Here is a 22446-nt window from a genome sequence, read left to right as displayed (position 1 = left end):
TTGGTCAGGCTGATCTCAAACTCCTGACCTCAGGTGATCCACCCTCCTTGGCCTCTCAAAGTGCTGGGATTACAGGTGTGAGCCACAACACCCAGCCCTAAAAACTGTCTTTTTAACCCCATCAAACCCAACTTGGAATGGAACTTTGCCTTGTTTTGTTTTACTTTTAGGTTACTTTGGTTGATACAGTGTCAAATATTCTGAAGGGAATTGTTAACTTCTTGCGCTTCAAGGGAGGTCGTGAGACCTCTGATTCACCCTGTTCATCAGGGCAGAGACCTCCTCTGCCACCTCCTCCCACGGTCACTCAGCTCACGGTGACGGTTGCGTAGCTCTCCTGTTAGAAGAGCCCTTAGAGTGGGCCTGCTGCATCTCCCTTGCAGTGTCCTCCTTGGTTCTGCTTTCTTGTACAACCCAAAACAAGGCCACCCTGCCTTATGAAGCACCTACTATGTGCCAAGTGCTCTATGAACTTTATTTAATCTTTACCACCATCACCCTACCATGACGTTAGTAGTATTTTTCTCGTTTACAGATAAGAACCCAAGACTCAAAAGAGTGATAAAAATTTACCCAAAGTCACACAGCTAGAAAGTGGTAGGTTTGGGATTTGAATTCATGTCTGTATGGTCCTCAAAGCCTGTGCTCTTTCCAGTACACCAGTGGTTTTCAACGTGTGATTTCAAGAGCAGCAGCATCTTCTGGGAACTTGCTAGAAGTGCACATTCTCAGGCCCTGCCCCACACCCAGGTGTTTTAGTAAGCCCTCCTGGTAATTTCCGTACATGCTCAAGTTTTACCACTGCATGCCATGTCATTCCACTTCTGTACCTGGCTGCTGCTTCTCTTCACATTTGACCAAGAATTTTTAAGTGATTTCTCTTTTTTCTTTTCTTTTCCTTTTTTTTTTTTTTTTTTTGAGACACAGTCTTGCTCTGTCACCCAGGCTGGAGTGCAGGGGTGTGATCATGGCTCACTGACTCAGGTGATCCTTTCCACCTCAGCCTCCCCAGTAGCTGGGGCTACAGGCACATGCCACCACGTCCAGCTAACTTTTTGTATTTTGGGTAGAGATGGGGTTTCAGCATGTTGCCAAAGCTGGTGTCAAACTCCTGGGCTCAAGCAATCCACCCACCTCTGCCTCCCAGAGTGCTGGGATTATAGGCATGAGCCACCGCACTGGGCTAGATTATTTCATTTATCCTTATTAAATGTCAAATCCCGGACTGGATATTACTATGTCTCCAGAGCAGAAATGTGCTGCACACAGCCCCCCTTTCACACACACACACACTAGCCGGAGTAACCTTTAAAACTGCAGATATGATTTATTCCTTTTCTGCTTAAAATTCCTGAGTCTCCTCACTGCGCTGAGAACAAAGCCCAACACTTGCTGCTCACAGGATAGTCCGTGAACCGAAAGCGTCATCATCACCTAGTAGCTTGTGAGAAATGCGGAGTCTCAGGCCCTACCCAGCCCTTCTGAATCAGAATCTGCATTTTAACAAGGTCACGAAGTTACTTAAATGCACGTTAAACTTTAAGAAGCACCAGCCTATAGATTACCTGCCAAAAAGTCAGAGTTGCCGCCAGGCCCTTGCGTCTGTGTGGCGCTCTTTCTGGAACCCTTCTCTCTTTCCTTTCCCCTCCCTTCAGGTTTCAGGGTAGACTTGAGTTCTTAGGTTTGCACTCCTTCCCTGCCCCAAGTCTGGGTATATTGCTGCTCCCATGTATTCCCAACATATTGCTCTTAGCCTCTTAACCTACTGAGAGCATCTGGGACCTAGTGTTGTGATTGGCTGATGGCTCGTCTGTGTCCCCTGACCTGCCTGAAAGCTCCTTGTGGGCATGTATGCTGTCAGGCTGGCACAGTGCCTGACACACAGTAGGTGCTCAATAAGTAGTTAAACTAATTTATTTTTTCTTATTTTTTTTAAGACAAAGTCTCGCTCTTGTCCCCCAGGCTAGAGCGTAATGGTGCAATCTCGGCTCACTGCAACCTCCACCTCCCGGGTTCAAGCGATTCTCCTGCCTCAGCCTCCTGAGTGGCTGGAATTACAGGCGCCTGCTACCACACTCAGCTAATGTTTGTGTTTTTAATAGAGACGGGGTTTCACCATGTTAGCCAGGCTGGTCTCGAACTCCTGACCTCAGGTGATCTGTCCGCCTTGGCCTCCCAAAGTGCTTGGATTGTAGGCGTGAGCCACCACACCTGGCCTGTGAACTAATTTCTGTAGTGGTTTGAACATGGGCTTTGGGCTCAACCAGACTAAATCCTGTTTAATCCTAGTACTGTTCAATGCTAATCCTGAGAGCCCGTCTGACTCTCAGTTTCCTCATCTGTGAAATGGGAACAAGAGTCCCCACCTCATAGGATTGTTTTCATTGAATTATTCCATGGAAAGAACCTAGAACTGTGCTTAGCAGATAATCAGCATCCAATAAATGTTAGCTGCCGTTGTTATGAACATCATATTCCAGTCTCCTCATTTGTAATGCAATTCACCTGCCTGAAAAGAGCATCCTTGTTCTTCCACATTCTGGCTGGGTGACCTTGGGCAAGTTACTTAACCTCTGGGTCTCTGGGTCTCAGATTAACACCGTCTGCAAAATGGTGACCAAAATCTCCAGGTACCTGTAGTTGTGAGGATACCACAAATCAATGTTTGTCAGTGCCTAGCAGGGCGCAGGGATTTGGTAAGCGGTAAGTGGAAAGAAGGAAGCAGGTCTATCACCGTGCCTTATACTTAGAAGGTGCTCCGTGACTCTGCCTTCTGGTTGTTTTTTGGTGGTGTTTTCCTGTTTGAGCATTCTTGCTGTGTCTTTTTGTTTTTGTTTTTTATGTGTGTACTTGCTCCATTGGTTTGAGACTGGAACAAAAGTGTATTAAAGTCTTTCAGGATTTGCTTTTCATTGCTCTGCAACCTGAGCTTCTCAGAGAGCCCTTGAGTTCCCTAGGGTGGTGTCGCTCAACTAAATCTGGAGGATTCTGTTTCAAAAGAAGGTAGAACTGCGGTAACTCCTTAGACTTAATTGGCTTGATAACCAGAGGAGATTGTGATCCCCTGCACTGGTTTCAAATCACATATCAGATGAGACAAAAAGGTCTGGTGTCCAGCTTCTTAGGAGGAGACATTCAGAGCACAGGTTATTGATGAGCAAGAAATAATGATAATCATACTTACATATAAGGGTTGTGGCTTACTGGTTATTAAATGTTTTCAAATCCATGTTCTTTTTTGAGCTCCACTTCTACCACATGAATCCATCCTAGTAAATGAGGACACAGCCCAGCAAAGTTGAAGTTGATTGCCCAGTGCTGCACAACTGAGAGGAGGGTATAACTCCCTGGCCTTATTTTGAGACCCCAGGCTCAGTGCTTTCCCTAGCAAGTGACAGCCATCGCAGTATTGGTTATCAAGATGCAGTTTTAAATCTAGTCAAAGAGAAATACAGACCACTACATCCCTTCTGAGAGGTTTGTATCATCTGGGATAGACCCTTCTATCTAAGCAGTGGTTTTTGACCCTGACTGCACTTTAGGCTTACCTAGAACAGTGCTGCTTAAACTTTAACTCAGGGAACTTGCTGAAATGCAGGTTCTGATTCACTAGTTCTAGGGTAGGGCCCGAGATTCTGCATTTCTTTTCTCTTTTAAAATAAAATTTAGGGCGTACCAAGTGCATGCAGCTTTGTTACGTGGGTAGATTGGGTAGTGGGGAAGTCTGGGCTTTTAGTGTAACCATCCCCTGAATAATGTACATTGTATCCAGTAAGTAATTTCTCATCCCTCACCACCTCTACCCTTCAGAGCCTCCAGTGTCTATTATTCCACACTGTATGTCCCTGTGTACACATTATTTAGCTCCCACTTGCAAGCAAGGACATGCAGTATTTGACATTGTTTCTGAGTTGTTTCACATAAGATAATGGTCTCCAGTTTCATCCATGTTGCTGCAAAAAACATGATTTTACTCTTTTTTATGACTGAAGAGTATTCCATTGTGTGTGTGTGTGTGTGTGTGTGTGTACACATTTATACAGTGTCCCAAGTCCTAGATCTCCCTGAAGGCTTAGAAAGAAAAGGTGGGAGGTGCTGCTAGAGAGACACTGGGGCCGGTGGGTGGATGTTCCTCTGTGCCAAGCTAGGATTACTCTCACCTCAGTGTTCAGAACAGTGATGTTTTCTTTTGCCTCATTTATTATTTAAGTGGCATAAATACTATATAATCCTCTAAGAAAATTAGAAAATATAGATGCACAAAAAAGGAAAAAAGCTCATCACTAAGACATTTTGCCTCCTAAATATTTTTCCAAAGATAACTTAAAAAAAAGGAATCCTGCCACACAATGTTCTAGCTCCTGCTTTTACTATGTAAATCTAAAGCTTGAACATTCCTGCTCAAGAAATGTATCGGCCAGGTGCAGTGACTCACACTTATATCTCAGCACTGTGGGAGGCTGAGGCGGGAGAATTGCTTGAGCCCAGAAGTTTGAGACCAGCCTGGGTAATATAGGGAGATGCCGTATTTACAAAAAATAAAAAAAATTGCAGAGCATGGTGTCATGTGCCTGTGGTCCCAGCTACTTGGGAAGTTGAGGTGGAAGGAACACTTGAGCCCAAGAGGTCAAGGCTGCAAGGAACCGTGATTGCACCACTGCACTCCACCCCAGACAACAGAGTGAGACCCTGTCTCAAAAAAAGAAAAAAGAAACATGTCGTCTTTCAATGACTATTTAAATGGACATATAATAATTTAACCCATTCCACTAACATTTGACATTTTACTATTGTAAGTAGTGAATTTTTTTCTTTTCTTTTTTTTTTTTTTTTTTTGAGATGGAGTCTCCCTTTATCACCCAGGATGGAGTACAGCTCCCTGCAACTTCTGCCTCCCCAGTTCAAGCAATTCTCCTGCCTCAGCCTCCCAAGTAGCTGGGATTACAGGCATGTGCCACCACACCTGGCTAATTTTTATTCTTTTAGTGGAGATGGGGTTTCACCATGTAGTCCAGGCTGGTCTTGAACTCCTGACCTCAGGTGATTTGCCCCCCACTTGGCCTCCCAAAGTGCTAGGATTATGGGCATGAGCTACCGCGCCCGGCCAGTAGTGAACTATTTTAAATAATGCTGTTGGCAAACACCCTTTCATGTATACATTTTGGCATACCTGACATATTTTTCTTAACATACCTAGAAGCAAAATTACAGAGTCAAAGAGTATGTACTTTTGGGGGACTTTTGGATACAGAGTGCCAGATAAACCCGCAGTAGTGTTCCAGTTTATAATCCCTATAGCCATGTGAAAATACCAAGACGGTGACATTTTAATATCTAAAATAGACAGTGTCATCGGATATAGCCATTAGTTCTAAGTTGAACTTCTGAATTGCTTTTGGTTGCCAACTTAAGTATTATATTCAAAGATTCTAGCATATTACGAAAATATCCTTTGCTGTTTTTCATCTCTTGATCCTTCTAAGATAAATTGATGTGTGGTTTGTTGATAGTATCTTTGTGTGAGGATTGTTTTTCAAAAATTCAAGGTTGAGTTTTGTTTTGTTTTGTTTTTTAACAACTTTTGGGTGGCTGTTTTTGCCAGCAATACAGGATTTGCCTTCTTTATATTTTGGTTAACTGGAATTCAGGAACAGAGGGGAATTAGAGGGAAAAAGAGGGCAGGGTTTATTTCTCTCACATGACGCACTTGCATTCTAACCAATGACATACGAGGGTTGGCAAAAGGTTCCAATGAGGAAGGGCCAGAATCTTCAGATGCCTAGTCAGGTGAAGGAGGTCCCCTGATGCAGAGGAAATCAGATGCTGTACCCAGCCTGCAGTTGGTAGGCTTTCCATCACTACTCAGAGAGAAAGAAGAAAAATCGATTTGTTTTTGTATTCAAGCCAGCCCATACTATGAAACCCTCCCCTTTGTACCAGCATGGAATGTCTCTAGAGAGATTTTCAAGGAACTGGTGATAGCAGTTGTCCATGGGGACCTGAAGTGGGAGGAAGATTTATTTTTCATGGCATACCCAATTGTGCTGTTTGGATTATTTAGTGCAATTTGCTTTTTCAAAAAATGTTCAGGCTAGTTGCTTTTAAAAAGCCTTACTCGCTTATGGTTATGCAAGATGTTAGCATTAGGGGAAACTGGGTGAAGAATGGATGGGAACCCTCTGTAGTCTCTCTGTAACTGTTCTGCAAATCTAAATATACTTAAAAGTAAAAAGTTATTTTTTTTAAAAAAAAAAGACAGAGGGAAAAAATACTGTCTTCCTATCCTTCCTATCCAAATTGCCCCGTGAGGCAATTTATCTACTAGTCTTGTCATTTCTTTTAAAGATTTTCCTGCTCTCCTAATTCATCTGGCCTCCTGATTGCCAAATACAGTACACCTGTCTTAGCTATGGCACTGTGTTTATGGGGGTCAGGCTTTCCTAATGAACATCAGCTGGCAGATACTTGTAAACGTTCGCAACAAATCGGAGGAAAAACTCCATGAAGATATTGCTTAAAAGACTGACCAAGCTATGTGTCTGCAAAAAGTGTACTGAATTCCGAACCTTTTACAAATTCAGAAGCCTGTACAGATCATTCTGCATTTTTGGCGAGCCCCCTCACTCAGTGATCCTGATTTCCTAGAAAACTGAGTTTCACTGAGAGTCATCTGAGTGTGTGTGTGTGTGTGTGTGTGTGTGTTGGTTAGTTGGTTGCTTGGTTAGTTGGACGGGGTGTAACTTGATGGATGGGAGGGCTGTGGAGACAGGTGATCAGGAGACTGTGGCCAATGTCCAGGTGGGAGGAAATAACCATCTGAAATGCAACAGCAGTGAAAGGTTAGGGAGAGCAGTCAGATACAGAAACTGACTTGAGTTGGTGATTTAGGCGTGTGGAAGACAAAAGTTCATTGTTCAGACTGCGCAGAAGGAAGAGAATCCGGCAGCTCTTCTAGTTCCTTGCAGGGGTGAAGCGCTATTATTAAGGGAAAGAGATGCAATGGGCCTTTCTTGCCTTTGATTCCCAGGTGCCTATGCTGCATGCAGACGTTTCCTGAGTCCCCATGCTGTGCCAGGCACTGTTCATGGTGCTGCTCCCACAGAGATCGCATTCAAGGGTAGAGGGACATGCAGTACCCAAATAAACACATACATATAGTACATGTCAATTAGATAAGTCCATGAGGAGAAATAGATAAGGGACTAGAGAAATGGGTAATGGGAGCCCTGAGGTTGTTTTTTAGATAGAATGGTCAGTGCAGGCTTCTCTGAGGAAGTGATATTTGAGAGACCTGAATGAAATAAGAAGGAGATGTGCCATTGGGCGTGGTAGCTCACACTTGTAATCCCAGCACTTTGGGAGGCCGAGGTGGGCAGATCACCTGAGGTCAGGAGTTGAAGACCAGCCTGGGCAATGTGGTAAAACACCGTCTCATCTAAAAATAGAAAAATTAGCGTGGTGTGGTCGTGGGCACCTGAAGTCCCAGCTACTCGGTAGGCTGAGGCAGGAGAATCACTTGAACCTGGGAGGCAGAGGTTGCAGTAACCTGAGATCGTGCCATTGCACTCCAACCTGGGTAACGAGCGAAACTCCATCTCAAAAAAAAGAAAAGAGATGTGCCATGCAGGTGCCTGTGGGAAGGGCATTCCAGCAGAAGGCACAGTAAAGACGAAGGCCCTGAGGGGTGCAGAAGGGTTTGTTGTCAGGACAACAAGGGGGCCCGTGTGGCTGAGCTGAGCGAGGAGAGTGGGAGGTGACGGAGGCCAGCATGGTTTTGGAGAAACTTGTAGGAACATCTCTTGGTAACATAGGAGCTTTTGACAGTGTGAACCAGTTGCTATACAGAGAAATGGAATTAATTAAATGTCCTGGAGCTTTATTCCCTGCTAGCTGTCCTGGGAGTTACACACTATAAATGGTTAAAAGAACATTGATCCAGAAGCGGGGAGACATGGCTCCTGTGTGACAGCCTTCCCTTTTGCCCAGGTGTTAATTACTTTGTGGCTTACTCCTGAAAGTGCAGAATTGTTGTCTTGTGGCACTCTTGGGGGCATTTGGGAGACAATGTTTACGAGGTCTTCAGGCTTCATGGGTCAGAGGGTGGTGACACTGGGTCAGTTAAAGCAACATTAAGGTGGTATGACTTGATCTTCCTCAGAGGATCTTCTTCACTTCTCCCCAATCCAACCCTGGCCTCTCTTCTGAGCAGGATTGGTTGCCATGGTCTTTACTGCTTTTCTCCCTGATGTGTGAAACAAGCGCCTTCTATGTGCCTGGGGTCGCGCCAATCAACTTCCACCAGAACGATCCTGTAGAAATCAAGGTAAGTGTGTTCCTGGATTTTTGGAGCCTCTGTGCTAGGCAGCGTGGCTGGAGCACCATGGTGAGCTGCTCGTGTCCATCCTGTGGTTGCAGAGAAGAAGGAATAGTGCCAGTTACCCTGGAACTCTGCTTCTCCCTCTCCCTGTGCCTCTGGTTCTTGGTCCCCTCTCCATTTCCGGTTCTTTCTGTGTCTCTGTCCCTGTGTATGCTTTTGTATATGTGCATCTCGGTCTCTTTCTCACTCTCACTTTTGCTCTCAAGTATTCTGTCTCTGTCGTGTATGTGTCCATCTGTTTTTGTGCCTTTGTCTTGCTCCACCTGCCTCTTTAGCATCTCTGCCTCCCTTTCGCACCTGCTCCATCTTCTTCTCTGTTACCAGCTTTGTCTGCATAACTCCTAGTGTCGCTTATATTGTTCATATATTGTGAGCATCTCTTTTCCTTGGCAGTTAGACTGGTAACTTGCAGGAACAGTCATTAAAATAACTTTTATTTACATGCCAGGCATATGCATGGCTTAGCTCAGGATGTCCCCCGAGGAGCTAATTCTATATGTTACACAGATTTCCTATTCATTTTACAGATGGGGAAACTGAGGCCTGGGAAGGAAAATTAACATGTTCATGGTCACATACTGAGGAAGACATAGGGTTAGTTCAAACCCCATCTCTATTTAGAGGAGATGTGGTCTTTCTCTGTTGCCTAGGCTGGAGTGCAGTGGCATGAGCATAGCTCACTGCAACCTTGACCTCCCAGGCTAAAGCGATCCTTCTGCCTCAGCCTCCCAAGTAACTGGGACTGCAGGTGTGCACCACCATGCCTGGCTAATTTTCTTTTTTCTTTTAAGTAGAGATGAGGTGTCACTATGTTGCACAGGCTGGTCTTGAACTCCTGGGCTCAAACAGTTCTCATGTTTCAGCCTCCCAAAGTGCTGGGATTATCAGGTATTAGCCACCACACCCAGCCCAAGACCCCATCTCTTAACTACTGCAGTACCGTCTTCCCACTACCTCTGTCAAAAGCTCCCTCCAGAGCAGAGCAGTGGCCTGGAGATACCAGGGCTGCTCTGGCTTCCGGTCCCATATAGCTGAGTATGTGAGGGTGGACGCCTTGGGTGGAAAGAGAGGGAGTGGGAGGCAACATAAAGGTGGGACACATCTCTCTGTTACGTGCATTGTTTTCTCATTGTCCTGAGTGAGAATGCTAAGAAACACAAAATTGTTAAAACAGACTTTTTGGCCATTTTTCCTCAAGCAATTCATGGAATGTTTAATAGAGGTCCTTAATCCCTTCAGTTTCACATCCAGAAAGCTCTGGAACTCAGTTTTTCCAAGCACATTTGAGGCAAGAACTGACCAGAACTGAACATGAAGCTCTTTATTGACTTTTTTTAATCCCACTTAATATGAATATTTTTGCATTTCTCTGCACAAATAGTTATTGAATATGAGGTACTGTCCAGACCCAGCTTGGCTATGGTTTGTATACCACATTGCCTTCCAAAATCTGGAAATTTTCTTTTTTTGAGATGGAGTCTTGCTCTGTCGCCCAGGCTTAAGTGTAGTGGCATGATCTCGTTTCACTGCAACCTCTGCCTCCTGGGTTCAAGCAATTATCCTGCCTTAGCCTACTGAGTAGCTGGGAATGTAGGTGTGTACCACCGCGCCCAACTGATTTTTGCGTTTTTAGTAGAAACGGGGTTTCACCATGTTGGCCAGGCTGGTCTCAAACTCCTGACCTCAGGTGATCTGCCCGCCTCACCCTCCCAAAATGCTGGGATTACAGGGAATCCGGAAAATTTCAAATCCCAAAAAAGATTGTAGACCTGTATTCCAAAAATCTTTTATACTTTCAGGTGGTGTATGAGGAATGGTCAGTAGTTCCTAAATAGTAAAGGTAGCTTCACTCACATTTGGATTAAAATTTTATTTTTTGTAACATTTTGATGGGTTCTGTTTTATCTGTGGTTTCCAGAGCTATATTCTGTGTGCTTATAGCATTCCTAAACATTCTCCTTCATTGTCTTAAACTTTATTTTTTTATGGCTTTACCATATTTAATTGAAAGAATATATCATGGTTTATTGATCAATTTCCCATTGCAGGGGCTTTGAGTTGAAGTTGTTTTTCATTTTTCCTCTCTTCTCTCATTCAGCCCTTTGTACCTACTTTGTACCTACTTTGTACCTAGCTCTAAAGCTAGTGAGTGAGTACCTACTTTGTACCTAGCTCTAAAGCACTGGAGTTACAGAGGTGGCCAAGGCACACATGGTCCTTGTCCTTATAGAGCTTAAATCTTAAATGCTAATGGGAGAAACTGATTTTCAAAAAAACAGGGAAACTAATTAACATTTTATCAGACATGCTATAAAGTAAACAGTTGAAGATTGACAGTCCAGTGGATATTGGGGAGTTCCTTTAGATACCCTGGTGAAGGAAGGCCTCACAGGCAAGGGGAGAGCTGAGACCTGAATATGAGGAGAAGCCAGGTGAGCACACAGTAGGTCAGAAAGGAGCAGTGGGTCAAAGCCTGAGGCAGGAGAGAGCATGACTGACTCGAGGAGCTGAAGGAAGAAGATCACTGTGGTTACGAATAAGGAGTGAACTTCGTTGCTCCTAAAATGCTTTTTTTCCTTATTTGGAGTTATTTCCTTAGGAAAGATGCCCAAAAGTGAAATTACTGTGTCAAGGGATAGTAGCATGTTCAAGAATCTCACAATGTATTGAATTTGATTGTGATTTTCAACTAAATCTGTAATGTAGTCTAAATTGAATGAAATGTGAAATAATTCAGAATTGAGGGCAGTACATTATATAGTATACTGCTGTCATTTCTGCTAATTCATTTGCCTATTAGATAATATTACCAAGTGTACTAAAGATGTGTGGGTACCAGGAAGGATTATTGGTCATCTTGGTTTCTGCTGGATTCCCATCAGGCTGTGAAGCTTACCAGCTCTCGAACCCAGCTACCTTATGAATACTATTCACTGCCCTTCTGCCAGCCCAGCAAGATAACCTACAAGGCAGAGAATCTGGGTAAGTTCTTCTCCTACACTGCTGTCAACTTGTCCCCAGGGGGAACCCAGCATGATTTTTATAATGATAACAACGGTTAACTTTGCTATATTCTAGACACTGGTCTATATTGTTTACATACCTGTTAGCTTATTTAAACCTCGTAACAGTCCCAGGGAGACAGTTGCTGTGTTTATTCCCATTTTGCAGGTTAAGTGACTTGTCTTTGTTTATACTGTGGACAAAGGCATCCTCTGTTTTCTTCACAAAACAGCCAAAGTGATCTTTGTTTTGGATCCACAGTCAGTCTTCAGACTTGGAGCATTTGGCTTCTACTTACACCTCCTCTTCTTGATTTCTAGATATCTCCTCTCTGGTGGCTTCATCACCTCCTGTGCTTTAAATGGAAAGGGAGAGTGAGTGCCTCTGCCCTGAATGCAAGCAGAGATGCCACCACAGTTCTTGCTGAACTTGGCAACACTCATGTCAAATAATGTGAGGCACCCAGTGCAGTGTCTGACATAAATATTCCATAACTAGTAGCCATTTTATTCTCACTTAAATAATTCTCCATTTGGCAGGATTTCAGGTGTAGAGGCATCTATTCATGACACAGTTATTAGTGCTTCCTCTATGACTGTGTTAGGTCCTAGAGATAAAAGCATGGAAAGATGCTCTCCCTGACCTCAAGGAACTTAAGACACTTTCTTTTCTTACACCTTAGGAAGGAGAAAGGAGAGAACTGGTTCTTGAGCGGGCACCTGAAAGGGCTGCCTTCTCCATCAGGGCTACCCATGGCTCAGATATTTCTGGAACCCCTTGCTGACAAATTTATCTACTGTCAGGTATTGGGGGTCCTGGACCAGTTGGAGGCAGGCCTTGGAGGCAGTATAACCAAAATTGGGTAGCACCATCTCCCCTAATACCAGCTGTGCCGAAGTCTTGCCTTGTAGCGTTGAACAGAGATTGGCCTCAGAGCCTGGGCTGGCCTCCACCGACTGCAGTGGTGCAGCTCGTGGCCCTGCCACTTGCCATCTGTGGACCAGTGCCTGCCTGCCGTTGCCCTCTTTTCCTCTCCACACCATGCCATCCTCCAGCCACCTTACCTCTCCCCGGGAAGCCTGACCTCACACTTGGTGCTCCAGGCTCATGATGTCAGGCCCCTCACAACTGTACCTCCCTTCTCCTGGGAGCTGCTGTGGACCCTTTGGCAGCCCAAGGCTCTATAGTTACGCACTCTTAGTGTGATCCTGGGTGACTTTAACTTCTCTCAACCTCTGCCAAATCTTCCTAAAGCTGGAGAAAGTTCCTGCTTCATAGAAATGGAGATTTCTGTATACAAGTGTTATCCTGCCATATTGTATCTCATTCTGTCTTTGTAGTGCCTGCCTTCATGGCCTAAGGGCTCTTTGACTGGAGGGATTGTGTCTCACGTTCCCCTCTCTTCTCAGCTTCTAGCCCGGTGCCTGACACATAGTAGGCATTTGATAAGTGTTAGTGTCTTACCTGAGTGGAGCAAGACCATCCTTAATTGCATGACCATTGGATTGTAAGCCATTTACATCATCATCCTCATCGTCATCATTAGTACCGAGAGGGCTCATCTTATGAGCTAGGCACTGTTGTAAGCATTCCTGTGCCTTAACTTATTCAATTCTCACAACAACTCTAACTTATTAATTCTCACAATAAGGGGTAGATTCTCTTACTTTCTCCTTATTATAAATAAGCGAAGTGAGGCACAAGGAGGTAAAGTCACTCGCCTAGTAAGTGGCAGAACTCCAGGAACTCTGGCTCCAGAATCCATGCCCATAAGTACCACACTGTACAGCAGCTTCTATGATTCTCATAGTAACTCTGTAAGCTTAGTATTTCATAGTAGAGGGAACAGCGTCTTCAAGGGTTTGAAAGACTTATTCAGGGTCACATGGCCAATAGGTGGAGAAATTGAGATTTTTTAAACTCAGGTTTTTTTTACCCTAAAGCCAGAGTTATTTCTGTTGTCCCAGGCTGCCTTCTCCAGAAAGGCCCATAGGGCTGTCTGAGGGCTGTGCTAATGGTGTCACGTTGATGGAGATCCTTGGCAGGTGTTCTGGATAGAACCTCGGACTCTGGGAGGCTCCACATTCATGGCTTACTGCTCATTGTTAAAAGGGGTACTTCCGTGTATAAAATGAGCCATTTCCCTCATGCCTATAATCCCAGCACTTTGGGAGGCCAAAGCAGGTGGATCACCTGAGGTCAAGAGTTCAAGACCAGCCTGGCCAATGTACTAAAATACAAAATTGAAAAAAATTCATAAATCTCTACTAAAAATACAAAAATTAGCTGGGCATGGTGGTGCACGCCTGTAATCCCAGCTACTTGGGAGGCTAAGGCAGGAGAATCACTTGAACCCAGGAGGCAGAGGTTGCATTGAGCCGAGATTGCGCCATTACACTCCAGCCTGAGCAACAGAGCAAGACTCTGTCTCAAAAACAAAACAAAAAAAGAAATAGAAATGAGCCATTTCCTGACCATTATGTCCCCCTTCTTGGTTTAAACTTAATTTTTAAATACCAAGAAGCTATTCCACCATGCTTGGTCTGCCAAGCTCTTTCTGTAGCTCTTTCTCTCCTCAAGCAAGATCCTCGTTGACAGGTGATAAAATGGGCAGTAGGAAATGTTATAGAGGAAAGAGGTCAGGGGTTTAGCATTACCACCACCGCCTTGTATCACCACAAGCAGGTCTCTGATCCTCAGCTTGTTGTCTTTAAAATGCCGTTTCGGCAGTGGACTCTGCACATGTCTTACTGTGTCCTCGCTCTTCACTGGCCAGTCCATCCCTGGGTTTTGCAGGCTCACCTGCATTGCCAGCCTTCCAAAACAGGGTGGAGAGGTGAGGCCTTCATCCAGGCCCTTCCTCACCCTCTCCCTCTCCTGTGTGCCTCCTCCACACTCGAAGCATCGCTTGCCAGGGCTGCTACTTTGCACAGCAAAGTGCTGGCCCCTACAGCAGTGTTGCTCACGGCCCTGCCATTTACCATCTGTGGGCCGATAACCCCCAACTTCCATCTGTGCCCTGACCTCTCCTCTGTGCCTCAGATCTTGATATCTAAGTGCCTGCTTGATATATCCAAACTGAAAATGCCTTCAATGTAAATTTGCTGTTCTTCCTGTTTTCCCGCCTAGAACCTGGTTGTAGAAACCTCAGAGTCTTCCTAATATGCACCACCCCTCACTCATGCCTTGTTTACAGTCAGCAATGCTTCCCCTGTATTTCACCTCCTCGGAGCTCCTGTGTACTCTTCTCCACCCTCACCAGCACCTGTTCCAGCCACCAGTGTCGCTCATGCATGACTGACTGCCATCACTGCCGCCACCGCCCCCCCCCTACCCCACCGCTCACTGCCAGTTCCTTGCATCCTCTGTTTTCTTCACAAAACAGTCAGAGTGATCTTTCTGGAACCAGACTCAGATAACGTCTTTCTCTACCCGTTAGAAACCTTCATTGGATTTTGTTGCTTTCTAGGTCAAACTGGTCAAGATCAAACTGTGTGTGTCCCACAGGCCCCTGTGGTCTAGCACTAGCCCATCTCTGCAGCTCATCTGAGCTTTCTGCACTGTAGCCACACAGGCCTCTCAGGTTCAATGCCTCTCCCCGCCCCAAAGGGGCCTTTGCACATGCTGTGCTGTCTGGAATATTCTTCCCCCATTTCTTTGCCTAGTTAACTTCTCTCTTCCTTTCAAGTACCACTTCCTCAGGGAAGCTGTCCTAGACCCACTCCCTTGTGTCTACAGCAAGTTATATATTCTCATTTTGCTGATTATTCAGCAAAGTCTATCTTCCTGCTAGGCCATGCACTCTATGAGTACGTCTATTCAACTTTGTATCTTTAGGGCCTGGCAGGTAGCCAGTACCCAGTACATGTTCATGGATGAATGAATGACTAGATGACTAGGTGACTATTGAGCAGATCCACCCTGGAGGAAAAGTGCGAGACCAAGTGCATGTGGAGGTGTCTTCATCTTGTCCATCAATTGTTGAACAGCTCAGAATGAAAGCACCATGGGGTTTGCTTGATAGTCCCTAACTGCTCAGTGCCTGTTAGGGTGACATCTGGCAGCAGGTTACTCTGAGGTGAAAGGCACACAAGGGGTGCCACTTCATTGTGTCAAAAGATGTTTTGGCTAAAAATCTCAGGTGCTGGGTTTCACCCCACTCCCTTCCCTGCTGGAACCAGGAACTGAAGACACAGAGATAAATAGGAAACAGTCTAACAGTAACGAGCTCATAGTCAGTTAGGGGAGTCAGAAACACGACTGTATTAGCACATTGTACAAAGTAGATCCTTAACATAGAAATGAGTGCTGATGATAAAATAGCGTTTGGTGCCTGCCTACTCTGTGCCTGCTACTTTATTGGATTGACTTCCTTTATTTCTCACTGTAACCCTGTGAGGTGGGTACTGTTATTATCCCATTTTATGGATGAGGACATTGAGGCTCAGTGAGGTGGAGTGACTTACCAAGACTGCTAAGGCAGGCAGCCGGGACTCAGAGCCATCTCTCCACTGCATAATGCCGCCCTCACACAGAGGGCAGTCAGGGGAGGGAGTGATGGGCTTGTCCTGAGGGGTTAGGAGGGGCTTCCCAGAGAGAGTGAAATGAAAACTGGGCTTCCTGGGGAGGCCAGGAGCATGGGGCAGGGAACAGCACTCCCGGAGAAGGAAACAACTGAGGCCCAGAGGCATAGAAGGATGTGGTGGTAGATGAGTGCTAAGGGGTCTGGTAGCACTAGAGCCCAAAGGAGGAGGGTGGCAGGTGGGGGTTAGCTGGGCCAGTTGGGTGTGAACTGATGGGGAAGGGCACTGGCTGTCAGGCTGAGGCACTGCTGAAGTCCTTGGAAGCCCATTTTTGCCCTGCAGTCCTGTGTCTCTGTGACTCTGCTGACCTCAGCAACCTCAGGGCTGAAGCTCTGAGCTCGATCTGTCTCTCTTACGGCAGGAGAGGTGCTGAGAGGGGACCGGATTGTCAACACCCCTTTCCAGGTTCTCATGAACAGTGAGAAGAAGTGTGAAGTTCTGTGCAGCCAGTCCAACAAGCCAGTGACCCTGACAGTGGAGCAGAGCCGACTTGTGGCCGAGCGGATCACAGAAGACTACTACGTCCACCTGTAAGTCGCCCTCTACTCCCTGCTGCCTCAGGCTCACACAGGGGAGGGCACTGACGGGAGAGGCGGTTGAGAGGGACTGAGCGGGGCCTTTGCTTTCCAGCATTGCTGACAACCTGCCTGTGGCCACCCGGCTGGAGCTCTACTCCAACCGAGACAGCGATGACAAGAAGAAAGAAAAAGATGTGCAGTTTGAACACGGCTACCGGCTCGGCTTCACAGATGTCAACAAGGTAGAGTGTCTTTGGCGTGCTCACAGGGCCAGGAGCCACACCTCACGAGTCCCGGGCCACAGAAAAGGTGGGGCTCGGCCACAGCAAGTTTCTCCAGGTGCCCTGGGCGTGATGGTCTGTCAGAGGTCCGAGTGCTCCGGGCAAGGCCCTGGGAGATGCTACAGGGAGGTGAAGGCACAGTTCTTAGGAAGTCAGGTTCCATTTTCCTAAGATTAAAACAACATCAAAAAAAACGTGGAACTTCATCAGTATGTAGGAGAGAGGGCTAAGTAGTGGTCAAGAGCGTGCAGGCTCCCTGGGTTTGAATCCTGCCTCTCCCACTTACTAGTTGTCTGAGTGACCCTGAGCCTGTGGTTCCTTAGCTGTAAAATACATGCAGCAGCAGTGGCAGGGTAAATTAGCGCATCCGTGTGAGCACTTCCCAGCACAGCCCTGGAGACTCAGCTAATAATGTGATGGTTATAGCCCTGATTCTCTTATCTTTCTTTCTAAACTGAAAGATATTAGTTAGGGAATAAATGACAAAAACATTTCTTTTGAGGGGCAGCCCCTGTCGCCAAAGGGCTTCTGTCCTAACTGGGAAGAGAACCGACAGTGGGAGGCTCTAGGTCTCAAGTCCCAGCTGCCTTTCACTGGCTGTTAACGGCAGGGGAGGTCAGAGGGAGCTCCTTTTACACTCAGGTTGTCACAGAGGAGGTGGGTCATGGGAAGATGGTCGGCTTTTGCTGTGTGGAGTTGGGAGTGGCATTCTAGTTGGAGTGAATGCAGGGTAGGGACTGGTTCATGAGACAGTGGGCACAGGGGAGGCTGGGTGAACTCATGTGACTTAGATGATTACACTCAGTTCTGTCAGGGTCAGAGGATAGAAGGCCTTGAATGCCTGGCTGAGAGAATTGGGCTTTTGTCTGATAAGCCCCAGGGAGCCCTTGAAGAGCTTCTGAGTAGGGGGGTGATGAGAATAGTGTTTTAGGAAGGTTGGTACAACCAGGCATGCTGGGCGAGGCGAGGACCCTAATACCTGGAGAGTATCCCTAAGTGATGTTCTGCTGTGCTCTCTCTGTTGTGCATTTCAGATCTACCTGCACAACCACCTCTCATTCATCCTTTACTACCACCGGGAGGACATGGAAGAGGACCAGGAGCACACGTACCGTGTCGTCCGCTTCGAGGTGATTCCCCAGAGCATCAGGCTGGAGGGTGAGTGGGGAGGTGTGGCCGGAGGGGCAGGGCTGGATGGGCCTGGGCTTCTCCACCCAGGGTCTTCGCACTCTTCTCCCTCCTGAGCTGGCCGATGGGCTCGGGTGAGGCATGTGGGCCCAGCCAAGGTAGGATCACGGTATTCTCATTAGAGAAGGTGGATGGGGGGGCAGCTGACAGCAGCAGTGTCACGGGTTGGACACCTTACTAGTTTACCCCTTCCCAGCAATCCCAGGAGGTACGTGGTGATTACAGATGAGGAACTAGAGCCTCAAAAGGGGCTGCTGACTTGGCCAAGACCAAACAGCAAGTTGGGGCTTTGTTGGGCCTCTTCACAAGAACCAGCCAGCTCACCGTGGGTTGAGAACAAGGGGCCAGGGTACCGACAAAGCCCATAGGCAGCAGGTTTCTTCGTTCCTCTCCCTCTGTGTGAGTGATTGGCATAAACTAAAATCTGCCCAGGGTCAACAGGTGTGCGGGAGTTTCAGAGCCCAGCACAGTCCTGATGGGCCTCATAGGAGCCGGTCCGACTTCGCCTCACCTCTTGGCCCTTGATCACCACAGTGTGCTTTTCAATTAAGCAGCATGCCCAGCCTTTTGACATCGTTGGTGGTATTTGGACTTTTTTTTTTTTTTTTTTTTTTTTCACTGTGGAACTTAGTGTTCAAACAAAATTAGACCCAGAAGTCCCAAACATAGATCCTGCCCTTCAAGAGCTCCGTAGCGCATCTACTGCTGGGAGCTTCCTGAGTGCGGTTCTACGTTTGTGTATGTGATGGTTTTCAGGCCACCTGCTGCCCCACTGGGTCTTCGAGCTTAGAGTCTCCTTTTCTTTTCTTTTAGCTTTTTCTTTTAGCTGTCTCCTTTTCTTTTTTTCTTTTTCTTTTTTTTTGAGACGGAGTCTCGCTCAGTCGCCCAGGCTGGAGTGCAGTGGCGCGATCTCGGCTCACTGCAAGCTCCGCCTCCTGGGTTCACGCCATTCTCCTGCCTTAGCCTTCCAAGTAGCTGGAACTACAGGCGCCTGCCGCCACGCCTGGCTAATTTTTTGCATTTTTAGTGGAGACAGGGTTTCGCCGTGTTAACAGGGATGGTCTCGATCTCCTGACTTCGTGATCCACCCGCCTCGGCCTCCCAAAGTGCTGGGATTACAGGAGTGAGCCACCGTGCCCGGCCCTGTCTCCTTTTCTCACTATTTTATCTTTTTCATTTTTTCCCCAAGACGGAGTCTTGCTCTGTCACCCAGACTGGAGTGCAGTGGCGCGATCTCGGCTCACTGCAACTTCTGCCTCCAGGGTTCAAGCGATTCTCCTGCCTCAGCCTCCCCAGTAGCTAGGATTACAGGCGCCCACCACCGCACCTGGCTGATTTTTGTATTTTTAGTAGAGACGGGGTTTCATCATGTTGACCAGGCTGGTCTCAAACTCCTGACCTCATGATGCGCCCGCCTCAGCCTCCCAAAGTGCTTGGATTACAGGCGTGAGGCACCATGCCCGGCTCACCATTTTATCTTAAGCACCCAACACAGAACCTGGCCCATAGTTGGTGCTTATTATACGTTGTTGGTTGAATGAGTAGATGCATAACAGGATGAACAGATGAGCAAATGAATGGAGAAAACATCTGAATGATTTATTACGAAAATGCCAGAACTTTAGAAATAGACTAAATAAATGAGTAAGCATGATGGAATGGATCAAGGTTTTATGTTGAATGGGACAGGCTGGATGGTAGGTGAATGTTTGAATTGAGTGAAGGAACACTGACTCAGGGAGGAACTCCAACTCAGGCCCCTCCCTTCCCCCATGCACAGGCCTCTCTGCAGCCCCTAAGTACCTTTGGAAAGTCAGGGCTCTGGGGAATAATTTTCAAAAACCATTGTTGGCCAGACACGGTGGCTCACACTTGTGATCCCAGTGCTTTGGGAGGCCAAGACAGAAGGATTGCATCAGGCCAGGAGTTCAAGACCAGCCTGGGAAACATAACAGGACCCTGTCCCTACAAAAAATTTCTAAAAATTAGCTGGGTGTGGTGACACCCGCCTGTAGTCCCAGCTACTCTGGAGGCTGAAGCAGAAGGATCCCTTGAGCCTGGGAGATTGAGGCTGCAGTGAACTATGATTGTACCATTGCCTGCGTGACAGAGCAAGACTCTGTCTCTAAAAAAATAAAGTTTAAAAATAAAAAATAAAACCCGTTGTTGCCCATCGTGCTCCCAATCTCCAGTCAGACCCTAGAGGCTGGGTCCCTGCAACAGACAGCCTTGAGGGCAGCCCCTGGAATAGCCCCTGGGCAGTGGCACTGGCCACCACAGGAACAGACTGAGTCTCTGTCTCTCTCAGACCTCAAAGCAGATGAGAAGAGTTCGTGCACTCTGCCCGAGGGTACCAACTCCTCGCCCCAAGAAATTGACCCCACCAAGGAGAATCAGCTGTACTTCACCTACTCTGTCCACTGGGAGGTGAGAAGGGGCTGGAGCTCATGGGCAGGGGAGGAGGGCTCTGGTCTGTGTCAGGTTCTCCAGCAGGAGGCCTGACTCTAAGTGCTTCCTCCCACCTGCCAGGAAAGTGACATCAAATGGGCCTCTCGCTGGGACACTTACCTAACCATGAGTGACGTCCAGATCCACTGGTTTTCTATCATTAACTCTGTTGTTGTTGTCTTCTTCCTGTCAGGTGAGAGATCTGTGGGTTGAAGGAAAGGGATGGGAGTTGGGGTTGAGGGACTGAGACATCACATCATGTATGGGGGACTTCCAGGGTGTTCTCAGGGCCAGGTGTAGGTCAAAAACAGACATCAGGGCTCTGCTAAGCATCAGGTGTACATAGGTGAACAAGACTCATCTCTAGAGAGCTCTGGAACTCTGGAGAGGTCATTCATGGAGGACAGACACACCTGAGCCTGCACACATTCTTGATTCATTCACAAGATGTTGTTGTTGCTCGTTCTGTGCCAGGCACTTTGCCAGATGCTAGGAATATGGTGTGAACGAGCCCAACCCAGGCTCTGCTCTCACAGAGCCTATATATTCTAGTGGTGGGAGAGAAACAAAAAGGCAAATAAGTAGTGGAGTTCCAAATAGTGATACATTCTGTGAAGCAGATCAACAGAGTGGCCAAATACACAATAGCTGAGGAAAGTGTGAAGGCTCTTTGAGGAAGACCTTTCTTTACGAGAAGGAGCCATCATCCAGAGACCTGGGAAAAGTCTGTGCCAGTGAGGATCATGGTCCTGCAATGAGATAAGCTTGGCAAGAAACCAGGTGGTGAGAGGGTGGTAGGCAGGAGTAGAATGACACTGATGGTTTCACTATCATATGAGAAGCACAGATAATGCTAAGTACTGTTTATTAAACATTTACCATAGGGCCAGCTGCTGAACTAAGCACTTTCCAAACATTTCAATCCCTGAAGCCCTGTGAACTAAGCCCGAAAATGTTAAGTGAACTCAAGGGCATATGGCCCATGCTCTTAACACTACAGTGCTGCCTAGAGAGGGAAACAGGAAAGTACAAATGGGGCCAGGAGTAGCTCTGTACTGTTCAGGGTGCTGGGAGGTGAAGATGCCCAGGGTGAGCCGTGAAGCATGAGTAGAAGTCAGGGCAGGGCGGGGCATTCTGGGCAAAAAGGATAGCTTGAAGAAAGGCATGCTAGTGAGGACACAGTGAGGCCAGGAGCCGTAACTGAAGCAGCAGATAGCCAGAGGTGGAGCCACAGGCGGCCCTTCGACACATGAGCTGAGAAGTTGGTAGGACCAAGCCATGGAACAGCTGGGATGCTCCTCTCCCCAGGATACCCCTACCCATCCCAGCAGCCCTTTCATCCCCACCTCCACGCTCTGTGATCTCCTCCCCTGGTAGCTGGAGTGGAGCTCCCCCAAGAAGAGGCCTTGAGGTGACTGCATAGCCAGTTCATAATGGAGCAAGCCGTGCGTGCCAGCTGTTGCACAGTAAAACATCATGTCCAGGAGGGCAGGGAGCATAGGCTTGCTGGCAGCGCCAACTTCTCCTCATCCTCAACCCCATCTGTTTCAGGTATCCTGAGCATGATTATCATTCGGACCCTCCGGAAGGACATTGCCAACTACAACAAGGAGGATGACATTGTACGAGGTCTTGGCTGGGGAGGGATGAAGTTGGACGGGGAGGGGAGGAGGACTGTGTGTGTGCCTGTGTGTGTGTGTGTTTGTGTGTGTGTATTATCATTCACGGAAACCTCAACATACTAAAACAGTTTAGTATACTTTTTCTTTTGAGACGGAGTCTCTGTCACCAGGCTGGAGAGCAGTGGCATGATCTCGGCTCATTGCAGTCTCTACCTCCTGGATTCAAGTGATTCCCCCACCTCAACCTCCCGAATAGCTGAGACTACAGGCGCGCACCACCACGCCCTGCTATTTTTTTGTATTTTTTAGTAAAGACGGGGTTTTGTCCAGTTGACCAGGATGGTCTCAGTCTCCTGACCTCATGATCCACCTGCCTCAGCCTCCCAAAGTACTGGGATTACAGGCGTGAGCCACCGTGCCTGGCCT

At 47.1% G+C, this 22446-nt stretch overlaps 1 protein-coding gene across 2 annotated transcripts in view; it reads left to right on the top strand.

Moving 5' to 3' along the window:
* Positions 1-22446, top strand: part of TM9SF4 (transmembrane 9 superfamily protein member 4) — a 65724-nt gene that overhangs the window by 14053 nt on the left and 29225 nt on the right. For both annotated transcript variants that reach the window (XM_011979783.1, XM_011979784.1), the window contains exons 2-9: positions 8210-8323; positions 11260-11359; positions 16325-16493; positions 16594-16723; positions 17797-17920; positions 20259-20377; positions 20480-20591; positions 21950-22020. In XM_011979783.1, the coding sequence (XP_011835173.1) occupies positions 8210-8323; positions 11260-11359; positions 16325-16493; positions 16594-16723; positions 17797-17920; positions 20259-20377; positions 20480-20591; positions 21950-22020 (939 nt within the window). The remainder of the gene's footprint in view (positions 1-8209; positions 8324-11259; positions 11360-16324; positions 16494-16593; positions 16724-17796; positions 17921-20258; positions 20378-20479; positions 20592-21949; positions 22021-22446) is intronic.

The sequence above is a fragment of the Mandrillus leucophaeus genome, unplaced genomic scaffold (assembly GCF_000951045.1).
Source record: "Mandrillus leucophaeus isolate KB7577 unplaced genomic scaffold, Mleu.le_1.0 Scaffold206, whole genome shotgun sequence".
Taxonomy (NCBI): Eukaryota; Metazoa; Chordata; class Mammalia; order Primates; family Cercopithecidae; genus Mandrillus; species Mandrillus leucophaeus.
Note: the sequence above shows the minus strand (reverse complement) of the source record. Positions and strands in the feature narration are given on the sequence as shown.